At 46.3% G+C, this 12,780-nt stretch overlaps 1 protein-coding gene and 1 pseudogene across 11 annotated transcripts in view; both read right to left on the minus strand.

The window, feature by feature from the left end:
- Window positions 1-12,780, minus strand: part of HUWE1 (HECT, UBA and WWE domain containing E3 ubiquitin protein ligase 1) — a 182,475-nt gene that overhangs the window by 160,283 nt on the left and 9,412 nt on the right. For 7 of the 11 annotated variants that reach the window (XM_070540899.1, XM_070540901.1, XM_070540902.1 and 4 more), the window contains exons 2-3: window positions 3,673-3,977; window positions 1,901-2,020 (exon numbers count right to left, since the gene is read on the minus strand). In XM_070540899.1, coding sequence (XP_070397000.1) covers window positions 1,901-2,020; window positions 3,673-3,825 — 273 coding nt within the window. In that variant the 5' untranslated portion in view covers window positions 3,826-3,977. The remainder of the gene's footprint in view (window positions 1-1,900; window positions 2,021-3,672; window positions 3,978-12,780) is intronic. The other 4 variants (XM_070540904.1, XM_070540900.1, XM_070540897.1 and 1 more) reach the window with 2 other exon arrangements.
- Window positions 3,917-7,720, minus strand: LOC139047038 (uncharacterized; annotated as a pseudogene).

Below are 12,780 nucleotides of genomic sequence, written 5' to 3' on the forward strand. Positions count from 1 at the left end.
TTCTTCTCATGAGTACATTATGCACCGTGAAACAGTTTCTTCCGCATCAGTAACGAATACTATTGTTAATAAGTTTATAAATATAACGTAGCCATGTTCACTTTGAGGGCACAGAAACAGAGATGGGCGCACTTAGCTGCAAGTCACATAAACACATGGCGGGCATGGTGCGGAAACTGCGGCCATTTGTCTTCACTACTACTTTAATAAGGCACATTTTCGCTAAGGGCAGGCGAATATCTGAGCTGTGTTACAAGCGGCAGCGTATGAATAGGGTACACTTTTAACGAATCAGTGTAAACGTGGCCACTATCGTAGCCGCTCGCGATTTGTTGCGTGCCCCCGAGTGCAGACGAGAAGAATCGAAAGGCACCTTTTCTGTTGAGCAAAAGCATTATGAAGCCTAGAGATAATAAAGCGAAGGCAAGTTTGGTTGTAGCTTTTCTCTTTTTTTCATGGAAGTGCAGAAAGTGATGAAAGGAATGGAATGGGGCATCTGCTTAAGAATGTTTGGTGCGTGCAGACCACTTGGTATGTCTTCGAGAGTCTTTCGCGAAGCATTCGACAGATGGTAAGCATGATCATCACCTAGACTTGGCACATGGCATATCGCTGCAACAAGTGCGGTGTGCGATCAATTAAACGGGAAAGAAAAAAACTGATTTCGACGAAAAAATTCAAGGGTACAATCATTACGCGAATGCGATCATCATGCGAGTAAATACAGCATATAGAAGTGCCGTAGGAAACATGCTAGCTCTCAAACAAACCAGGCAATTAAAAACGAGTGGAGGTGCAAGAAAAAAATTCCCTGTATTCCCACATAGTGGCAGCACATGCCAGGAAAGAAAGAAATTAAGAAATTGGGGCGCTTTTTAAACGTACAGACGGTGCCATAAATATACGGCATCAACCATTTTGGACTTGTTTGCTTCGCCATATATTTACATTATTGACCCTGAAAGGTTTAAAATGCACTTAAATCCAAGTGTACGAGCATTTATGCAATGCGATCCCACTGAAATGCAGCCCCCATGGCCGGAATCAAATTCACAACCTTATGCTAAGCTGCAGTATGCCGTGCACTTAAAAAACAGTTTCCACCCTTTCCAGCTTAGCTTACCTTGCTGCCAAACAATAACTAGTCATGTATCTCACGCGCCTTGCCTTCCTTTAACACTGCACAGCTCAGGTCACGAATGGCATGAGCGTTGTCAGCTGGACATAGCATTTTAGACAGGAAAGTATAGAGAGCGCAGAGTTTTCAGGAAAGGAAAAGCAACCAGGGCAAATGAGGATTGTTGTTTGGGGACAAGATACACCCCAAAGGGTGTCAAGTTTTTTAACAAGCTACCGCAGCAGGTACCCCATCGTAAGCGGGCCCCTAACTGCAGCTATGACTTATAATGGGGACACCGTAAGAGCATAAAAAAAATTAACTCTGAAGTTTAGCGCGCCAGAGCCCCGATCTGACTATTAGGCCTTAGTGGGGGACTCTGAATGAATTCTGACCACCTAGGGATCTTTAATGTGCCCTCAATGCACAGGATGGAGGTGTTTTTGCATTTCACTCCGCATTGAAATGCAGCCGCCGTGGCCGGGACTTGAGCCCGCGACCTCATGCTTAGCAGCGCAACACCATAATCGCTAAGCCACCACGGCAGGTTAATAGCATAAAGGAAAGTTAAATTCCACATCACAGTGTGATGTCACAAAAGAAGCACTCTGTAGAGGTTGCAAGAGGTAAGAGTAAGGCACAGTACATAAATTGAAATGTTGCACAACAAGTTTGAGACCACTGGCCTCAAAGAAAAGAAAGCCTTTCTTACAAAATGATGCACACACCTGTTCAACAAAAAAAAAAACGTATGAAGGATAAGAAATGAGGTAAGAGGCCCACCTGCTCTCGGCCAGGGCTGTCACATGGCAGACACCACTGGCCTTCATGTGTAGTCTGGCATGCCGCCTCCAGCAGCGAGTCAAACAGATCCAGAACATCGATCCAGTGGTACAGCTCACACTGCACGCAACAACAAAACAAAAGTTTTTCAATGCTCGCTACAAGCACTGAAAATTGGAAAACAAATGCCTTACACAACGAGCACGACAACGTTCAGACACACCACCCTTCAGTACGGCTTGTGCATCACGTTGTGATGACAATACAGTGAAACCTTGTTAATACAACTCGTTAACTCGGAAAATCTGATAATTCGGACTTATCCTGTGGTCTCAGCAGGCATATGCATTATTCAATGCAATCAAACTCTTGTTAAATCGGACATATTCGGCTGTACATCAGTTAATTCGGACAAATTTTGGAGCTCGGCGAATGAGGAGCGCCGCAAATTTGCGACGCAGGAGTGCCAAAATGGTGCTAGCGTCCGACCGAAATGAAGTGACGGAGCCTGCATCCCCATAGTCATCAGTGGAAATTGTACGTGAATGACAACACCGGAACGCTTCGTGTATTTGTGCCTTTAAAGCCCTTATTCTTACATTTACCACCGCACATAACACCATGTTGGCCACAGGCTTTCATAATTGCGTAGTTGGCATCCACGATTGCGTCCATAGCGACCGCGGTTTCATCCGCAGATGTTGCAGCGAACGGAAGTTTCGCTCTGACTCGGTGTGTGTGTCAGCTGCGTGCCTTCAGCACGGCGAAGTCACTGTTCATAATCGCGTCAATAGCAGCCGTGGTTTCCTCCACAGTGGTTGCGGCAAACTGTTGTTTCGTTTTGACTTTGCACAAAGCTGTCGAGGATGAAGAGCATGGCTACATCATGATGGATGGACAATCTGTTGGCAACCAGCTCACTTCAATTCTGCTACCAGCATAGGACTGGGCGTTTGTGCTATGTTGGGTGTCACCGGAGAAAAGCGGTTTCCGCTGAGTGCAATACCGCATTGTGCAATACTGCGTGCGCAGCACTCGGTGCCCACCCTTTTGCGGCCTGAGCACATTCACAGTAGGGTACTAGAGTACCCAAGGCGACAGCTGAAGCAGCTTTGTGGCTCGCTGAGCCTGAACCCACTGTGGCTGGTACTCCTGTGAGATACGACACCCAGAATTTCACCCCCATTAATACGCAGCCACCGAGGCTGAAGACTGAACCTGCAACCTTGTGTGGAGCAGCAGAATGTCACAGCCACAAACACTCCAGTGGGTGAGCATTTAACAAAAAAAAATGACACATGCAAGCTGCCAGTCTCATACTGCATAACGAAACCACATGAAAGAGGGAGCCCAAATTACCGTAAACGTTGTTATTGTTAATTTAGAAGTATCACTACTTTTGTATCTTGGTAATTACTACCCTTACACTGTCCGTTTTTCAATCATTACTGCTTTGTAATTTACTCCCCATTTTATATGTGTTGTATCTCATGTGGTTCATGTGTTCCTTTGTGACAAATTGCGGTTTTCTTGCACCGATATAACCCCTGCCTATCATAATCATCATGTGCCCACTAATAAAAGGTCCCCCTCGGTTTTTACTCTGGGACCTTCCGACACGCTCAAACATTGGCATGGCGCTCTTTGGCCATACCTGGCCCTTGCGCCGCTAAACAACACACACACATTCATTCATTCATGTCTCTTTTCATGCTTGCACTTGAAACAATAATAAAGTATAATGTGGCTCAAATAAGCAACACTGGATGCACCTGACTCACTTTGCCCCAGTTCCAGCTCTTGACAGCTTTGAGCTCCTGGAGCAGCTCCTCCTGGGTGCAGCTCTTTAGCCGCTCGACCAGGAGCTTGCAGTCCAGGGGCACCTCCGAGGAGCTCTTCTTGAGCCGGCTGCGCTCGATCTTCATGGCGCCAGAGGCCACGCAGGGGCCACTGGGACCCCTGACTGCCGGCGAGGCACGACCACCAGGGGGCACAGAGGGGTCACGGGGGTCCTGCTCACTCGGCAGCGCTACTCATGGCCCCCCTCCTCACCACCCTGCCTGCCTTTGTCTTGCTGCTGAAAAAGAGAGGAGACAGAGCGCTCAGTGAGGAGGCAACATTCCACAACAGTACTATCCCGCAACAAAGGTCACACTGTCATTCAAGCAAGCGAAGAGGTCCAGACTTGAGTACAAAATGCAATGAATGAGAAACAAGACAAACACTTGTCCCTTCCACATGGATGATAGCAGTGTGAGTACTGGGATTTCTGCACCCAACACAAGATGGCAGGACAGGAAGGAGCCATCTTAGCATGGAATAGGGAATAAAGGGCCATTGTACGTGTAGCACGTGCCATAATCTTAAAATTATGTTTACGTCACATCATTTATCACATTTGTTAACTTCTTCCACGAGCTTCTTCATCAAACAGCCAATGCGTTATCTATAGAATGTGGATAGAGTGTAAACGGATTGCACAGAAACATAAAAGCAAACAGGACAGGATAGATTAGAACCTTTGCCACTGTGGCTGCGGTAGATTTAAAAACACCTCACAGCAGCTGTCAGTTACTGTCAGTCTCAAGTCCTATTGACCCTCAGTCTTTTCGCTGGCAAATCACACGAATACAGGCACCATTTCAGTATCAGCCCATGGGCACAACTATCTCGAATATGCTGAGCTGTATTTTCATTGTCACAGCAATTCGCAACATGCCTCAACATCTTCATAACTGTTTTAATTTGATGCTCCCAGGGCTCGTACACAATTTTTGGCTGAAAATTCAAGGACATTTCAAGGATTTCAAGGATGCAAGAAGGCAGAATTCAAGGAGTGTTAGCGTAATTTTATTTCCTCACATGACTTAGGAAAGGAGCCCTATTTTCGCATTAATGTATTTCGCATTAATGTATTTTCACATTAATTAATGTATAACGCATACCTATGCCTGGCTTGGCGCACTGATGACTTCAGTTCTTTCGACAGCGGAACGTTAAGCAGCCCACCATGGGATTTCACGGCCTCGCAGATGACTCGTTGTGAGATATACGAGAGCTCTGCCATATTTTCGACCGCGATCTGCTTGTTTACACTGAAACCTCTTTCTGCTGACGCCTGCCCATGGCTAAGCAAGAGAAGGACCTTCAGTACTTCCCATAACATCGAGAACGCCGGGTCATGCTTCAAAAGGCGCACGAAGAGAACGTCAAGGCGTTCCTGGTCTCTTTCATAGTTTTGCAGTTCATGCCGTTTTTCTTGGCAGAACTGAATGTACTGTGCACACACAATATCGCTCTTGTGCTCAGAAAGAAGCTTGCTGTCAATTAAACAGTTAAGAACAACTTTCAGCTTTCCAAGGCACATTTCTGTCTTTGACATCTCTCTGGGGTCAAAACATGACAACCCTCGAACCAGAGGGTACCTAATAGGACTTCTCTCTATGATTTTCAGGATCATGTCACACAATGAACTTCCGACACTCACCCCTAAATTCAAGAACACACTTGGTACTCGCTTTTCCGCTCTTTAAGGTCTTCTCAGCCACTCGTCCAACGTCCACCTTCTCAAGTGACGTGTAATTGGCAGTATCATGAACATCAATTCGCAGCAGTTTCATGATGCTCGTGGCCTCTGTCAACACCGAGCGCTTCATGAACCTTGCAAGGAGGCTCCTCAAGACAGTTTCAAGCTCTTTCGCCCAAAAAAAATGTCTTTGGAGAATCACTCTGAAAAACAGTCAAGAAAGGCTGCACAACCATTGCAACATTTAGGGGAAAATTCAGTTTCGCAAGTGCAAGCTGGTCCTTTAGAAAATCACTGACGTTCCCATACGCTCTGCATTTCGGCAAGGGTAGCCTATGGTCGCTCACTGCTTCGGTGTAGTGCCTCAAATGCTCCCATATAGCCAGGGCTCTCTCCAGTACTGGCACGTTCTCGACCCAACGGTGGGGTACGAAAGGAAGTGGAAAAAGCTTGCTCCTCGTTTCTTCAACAAAATCTTCACGGCGGGGCGGTGCATCATGGAAGAGTGAGAATAAGCTCGACAGAAAGGTGTGAACTGGCCAGCTCGTCACATGCATTCCTGCTTTGTAAGCACTATGCACTGTGTGCAAGCGACATGAGCCAATATGCAAGCACTGAACTTGAAAGTCATTCTTCGTGTGCTGCTGCAACTTGTTGAAAAGACTTCAGTTGACATTCGGGCCGTCCATCGAGAGCTGCACAATCCTGCTCAGGGGAAAGGACGCGAGTGTTTCCGCCAACTTCTGCATAAAGTCGTCCACTGTGCTGTGACCCATGAATGTCGAAGTCAGGTATCTGGTTGTCACCTCACAGTTGTTCCACAATCTGACGTGAACATCAAGTTGTTTTCTTTGCAGGTATTCATCAAAAAGCACAACAAAATTGTCAGACTTCTCCATCATTTGTTGTACCTGCGAAGTGAAAAATGGGCGCAGACCGTGGCACGCGACGTACGCGCTGTTACGTTTCGCCTACGACGCGCGGTATAGCCGACGCGGATGCAACGGGCGCCGGGGCTTCATTCAAAGCGGCGTACATTTTGGCCAGTTCCGCGCCGCCGCAACGCCTCCCCGTCAAGCGTGTCCAGGCATGTTTCAGTGCCACGTGCCTTCAAGTGTGCGTGTGTGTGTATGTGCATGTTGGTGCCCACGCTTGTCAAAGTGCGGCAGCCGGGGAGAGGAGCTTCCCAAGTGTGATGCGAGGAGGTCTGACCGGCGCCGGCCCGGCTGATGCGTCACTACACTCGTCTCAACATGTCTCTCAGCTTGTCCGTGCCCCGCCGTCACGTGTCCTCATCCCGTGACGTTCCTTCTTGCCCTCAACTCCAAGAGTATAAAAGCAGCTGCCCCCGGACGCCAGGAGAGAGGCTCCGAATTCTTCCGTCGAGAAGTGTGCTCTTCCGTCTCTCCACTTCGGTCGACCTGACCGGCCGCTCTTTTGCAATGCTAGAATAAACAAGTTGTTCTGTTAGCAGTCGACTCATGCTTTGCCAGGACCTTTGGACGCTTGCAGTTGTGCCCCAGGCCGCCAGGCCAACACTACCCTTGGGGCTTGCGACCGATTTGCAACAACTCGTGCCAGCGGTGCGATTGCAACAACGGGCATCAGGGCTGTGATTACAATAGCGCATTTTTTCTCAGAGCAAGTGAAGCTTCTCGCGACCTCGCTATCCGGAAACATCTTTTGGAATATCTGGGAAATGGATCCACTGGAGCTGTAGAAGTAGTGTGACGACACAACTTTCATCGTCCACAAAATCTCGGCTTCGATCACGGAATCATGATTTCTGCAGTATTCGTCGCAGCCCGAGAGGAAGTTGCCGTGGTTTCACGCTTACATGGAGCCGCGGACGTCAGATTTCCCGCTTGCACGAAACTTGCGACGGATGAGCAGCCCTCACCTGCTGCAGTTTTGGATCGGTGCTTCGCGCCTTTCTGGTGGCTCTTCAAGGCAGATTTCCCCATCGTTGCAATGTCGACCGTCTTCTGACATATTGCGCACTTTGCTCGATAAGGATCGCTTGGTTCCGGTTTCACCCAGTGACCATAGTCCGTATGTTGCAGCCACGCAGGCTGAAACTTGCACTTCCCGCCTGGCATCTTGTCAAAGCAAACACACAACGCCAACGCATACTTCACTGAAATGGCGCGCACGAGGCCGAGAGACGGTGCAACTATAGTGCATAAATGAGCACTCACTAGTGCAGCGAGCGCGGGTGTCGCGGTAGCACCGAGAGTGATGCCTTCCACCGCCGGCCGCTTGGTGCGCTGCACTACGAGACTGTGCCGGACCATGCTGAGGCATGGGCGGACTTCAGGCGAGACACGACGCGAGCCTCCCCATTTGCCCGGCGATCTGCTTCTGTTATGTTCTTGTCTCCATCCGCGCTACATTCGGGGTCTGCGGACGCGCTGGGTAATGAGAGGAGCCGTTTCATTCCACGTCTCTGTCTGGGAAATCGCAGTTTCGCGGCCTGTTTAAGGTTTCTTTAGACAGACGAGCGCACACATAGACGCAACACACCCACTCACAAGAAGAAAAGACTGCAACGAAAGCGGTAGCAAGGCGCGAACTGAACTACGCATTGCAATCAACGCATCGCAAACGAACGCGAGCCGAACTCCCCACGGTTTAGCATGGTGCCGACAGGCATCGCCGTCTGGTGGCCCACGGCGGCAGGCATCACTGCCCGTGCCAACGTCGCCCGTTGCAGATTCTCGGTGAACGGTACACTAGAGTATATTCTAGGCACTATAACCGACCGAGCGATATGCCTCGCATTGGATTGGATTTGATTTCCGATCCATATTAGTTGCCAGACGACGCAGGGGCTGCGGGATTTAAAACCGAGACTTCTTGATGTTGCCCTTTAGGCAACACAGCTTGTTTTCATGGGCATTCGTAAGCGAAAGGGCCTTTAAAGCGTGACTTGCGGAGGTACGTCGTTAATTTTCTCTATCGGAACAAATCCCACGGGATTTTCAAGGATTAGAAGGAGCTCACGGGTATTCAAGTAGTTTCAAGGGCCCTTGAACTTATACTGTCAATATCAAGGATATTCAAGGGTTTCAAGGGGCTGTGCGAACCCTGGATGCTCCAAAGCTGGCCTGTGGGTGATGACAGAAATGAAAAGCCTTGCATCAATTTCAACAAACCTGGAGACTTCTTCAGAACCTTAGCTAAGTGCATTTGCATTTTCTTCATCTTTAGTGTGTGGAGGGCAACTTGCATATGTAGCCAACTTGCAACCTTGATATATAAACTGCATTCTGTGCCCATCGGAACAGGAACACCATGGCCGAGATTCAATCCTACAACTTTGCTGCTTAGCAAGAAAATGGCACAGCGCAAGTGAGGAACGATTTCAGTGAAGCTGTGCAATGATGCCAGAAAAGAATGCGCAACAACCAACACATCTGACAAGCTCCATGGCTCCGACAACAAACATCAGAATTTGCAATTCAGTAACGTCCATAAATTCAGTAATGTGGAAGGTTACGCTAGTTGGTGATCAATCATCATACCTTGCTGGTGAAGCAGCACACTGACATGGACAAAGTGAAGACACACAAGCTGGCGTCGTTAAAGTGTCGTCTTTTCTTGCGCGTCTTCACTGTGTCCGTCTCAGTGTGCTGCTTCACCAGCAAGGTATGACCATCCATAAATTCAAACAAACCAGCACATAAAAACCAACACATATGACTGAAAGGGCACAAGAAGGTTGGGCAACATGACCATCCTTCAACCCATATTGAAGGCCAACTGCAACAATATAACTTTGCCTAAATTGGTTATAAATGAAGAGTGATTACTACTAGGAAGAATCTTGACAGAGCTGTGGCGATCTTAACTGCCCGATTTTTCTTTATTAAAAGCCTTTAAGGGGCCCCTCACCAGGCCACATAGCAAATTTTCATTATGCGCTGGGAGTTGTTACATGCCCTCTAAGGAGTGTTCAACCGCAATAATTTTTCAAATTAATTCATTAATAGCAGAGACAGAAATATCTGAACTGCTGCGAACCCATGATTTCAGGAGGCCAGCGTCACCGCGTACATACACTTTCTCCACTTTCCCCTTCTAGCCTCCGCAGGCGAACTTCCTTCCCTGCGTTCTCCCATACCGGAGCTGGAGGATCGGGCGACAAATATGTCAAAGGCCTCATCTTTTTGTGTTTTTTTCTCTCTTTTCTTTCTCGTTTTTGCTGAGTGGTGCACTTCCGGTGCCGATGTCACGTGCAAGCTGTTGTGTTTCTCTCGTTTTGCGTAGCAGACGATTTTGCACACTGCACCGGAACACCTGATCAGTGGCACAAACACGAGCACCGAGGCAGGTGTGAGAGGATTAAAGAGCATGGTCGCAGTGCTGTAACACGGTAGAAAATGAGAGTTTTGTTCTCTGCATGCGCAAATGCACGATGTAGATACAAGCAGACGAAACGGAAGTAGTACATCTCTCTTGCTATGGTACGAAGTAAAACAAACATGCAGACATTCAGTTTTTATGTTTTATTATTTCTCTAAACTTAAATTAGTCTACTGAAGCAACAGATTAAACAAATAACCAACACTGCCTGAATAATTCTCAAAGTAACGTGTCACTGTGAGTGACATCACAACACTGCCATTTACATAGGCGCACTTGTATGAATACGTTGACTCTCCAGGTGGTAGCACTGCTAATACATAGTGCGTTTCTTTTTTAGTTTAGACATCAAAAACTGTTCATTTTTGCAAGCTTTTAGTAACAGATACACTCTTTTATTGAATTTAAATTTTTGCTACGGGGCTGCTCTAAATGTATACTACCTGAAACCAGGCTTATGTGATCCAAAATTTCATAGCTGTTCACCTTTATTGACCACTAGTGCAATTCATACTGAGCCTTGATAAGAAGAAACTGTACCGCCTAGTGTGAACCAAGGACAACCAATAGGTATGCAGATTTCATAGCTCAAACTACTACCCTACTAGCATCTGATCATAAGCAATCGGTGAAGCTAGCCAGGACAGTTCTGCACAAAATTACCATGCAGACGTGGTTTGGGAAAAGATGAACGAAATAATGTACGGGCAGTTTCCTCAAAGACAAAACGATAACAAAGATGATTGTGTACAGAAACAACTTGTTTACACAAACGAGTGCATGATTTATAGAAAGGCAACTAACTGCACATAGCAACAAGACATTAGGTAATCTAAAATAAACAGGTGCTATAAAACCATAATGCGAAAAGACAAAGGCAAATCAGATCTCCAATTTTTCCCTTGCAAGGCAAAAAGAAAAGCTGTGCTTCCAAAGCGTGCTTTTGCAAATCTAGTAGATGCCACTGCATAATATAATTGCATACTAGGTCCCACATAATATGCCTCTATTAAGTGGAAACTGCAATTCTCTTGGCTTTTAAAAAAGCCAATAAAGTTCTCTATGCATTAACATGCACAGTAGTAGCCCCGCTGCCCTAAGAAATGACCAGCATATGGGAACATTACCGTATTTGCACGATTCCACCGCACCACCTAGTGTAACATGCAGTTACATTACTGCCAAGAAATCCCGAAAAATAACCGTGTGCTGATTCTACCGCACACATCAGGTAAGAAAATCCGAGTCATCGCGTACCGTGTTGAACGATTTTATGGAACATACAAAAATAGACATACACACAGCTGAATTTTAGCGGATATTCGCTATCGGAGTCCAACGACACTTTTTTGCTGTTTGCCCACCATAGAAAGTCCACTTAATACATTCGAAATGCCACACTTCATGAAGGCTCGCACAACCACCGTCTGCAGGAGGACATTTCACGCACGATCGAGCCACCTTGTAATGCCTCCAAGTGTCGCTTTCTTCAGATGGCCCGTTCAATGGCAGTGTGGCTAGGTACCTTTCATTGAATTTTTTTGTTTAGTAAGAATCGGTTTCGTTTTTGATTCTGAGTGGAATTAGTTACGATTGTAACATGCATACAGATTTGAATGCACCTTTTATTAAAAAAAACTGAATTAGAATCATGAAAATATGGTATAGAGTTAAGATACAGCATACCAAAAGCATACCATGACCATCCTGCATGCAAATTAACTCACGCTGACCGAGTTCTGCAGATGCACTGCATCACTGATCCTACTGTTTGGCTAAGCTAAGCCTTATTAGTGCATTATTCCCAAAACTGTACTCAGCGCCAATCCTGTAAAATGCATTCCAAAAGCTCTTCTGCCGCATTCCTCCACAATCAAACAACTATTACGTTTACAGCTGTTGCCTTTTTCACAAATGAAATTCATTAAGGGCATCATGGAGTCCTGTGTGTATGTGTTAACGGGTCCCTGAAACTGTTTTTGTCATACAACCTTGACACAGAGGGCATCTCTTAAGGAATGCTTTCTCACAAGCATTCCTGCACTGTAACACAGGCACTGTAACACAGGCACTGTAACACAGGCACTGTAACACAGGTATGAGTGGTTGAACATTACCCTCCCCTCAAGCCACAGCATTCCCCCTCAACTTTTACTTTTGCACCATGGGGGGCAATCGCTGTGTCTCATATCCTTCTAGAGGGTCTACTTTCAGTTGATTTGAACCGTGCATGTTCCCACGTCTCTTTCCTACTAAGTTTTTATTGTTAAGCCTGGACTAGCCGGAGTAAAATTGAAAGACAAACTGCACGCTACAAATGCAGTAAAGGCTGGCACTACATACAATATTCACTGGCTTTTTTTCTTTATTTTTTATGCTAGATGAACCAAAAAGAGATGGATGTCACCACGGGCATTCGCCACATTGCTGCGAGCGTATCTGCAATGTACAACCTACAAGGTAGGTGTTCCCAGTATTATTTCGGATTGACAATCACTTCATAACATGAAAACATCTCATATGTACACTTCCGCCTGTCTTTATATTTCAATCATAAGATTCTTTTGTAGCTGTCAGCGGAAAAATAAAGCATTGCCGCCAACTTGTGAATGTGGTGAAATGGGCTTTCATAACGTTTTCGCTACTCAGGATCTAAAAAACAAAAGTTACGGAAAAAGAAAAAAAGTAAATATCAGGAATCAAACCCACACTTTCTGTGCAAACTGCACTACTATACCAAAGTTGAATTGAAGATGGCGGCTTTCCGACGGACATTATGACATGTTGTGAAACATGTTCAATTTCCTTTACAACATTTCTTTTTTTTTTCCCAGATCTCTACTTGTAAAAATATTTTTCTGCTATCATCCTGGGCAAATTATACACAGAACTCCGCTCTCGGACAACGGTGGAACTGGCGGTTACTGCTGAAAGGGCCTTTATTTTCAAAACTATAGTTGACCAGCGTGTTGAGCAAGGAGGTTGTTGA

The sequence above is a fragment of the Dermacentor albipictus genome, chromosome 6 (assembly GCF_038994185.2).
Source record: "Dermacentor albipictus isolate Rhodes 1998 colony chromosome 6, USDA_Dalb.pri_finalv2, whole genome shotgun sequence".
Classification (NCBI taxonomy): Eukaryota; Metazoa; Arthropoda; class Arachnida; order Ixodida; family Ixodidae; genus Dermacentor; species Dermacentor albipictus.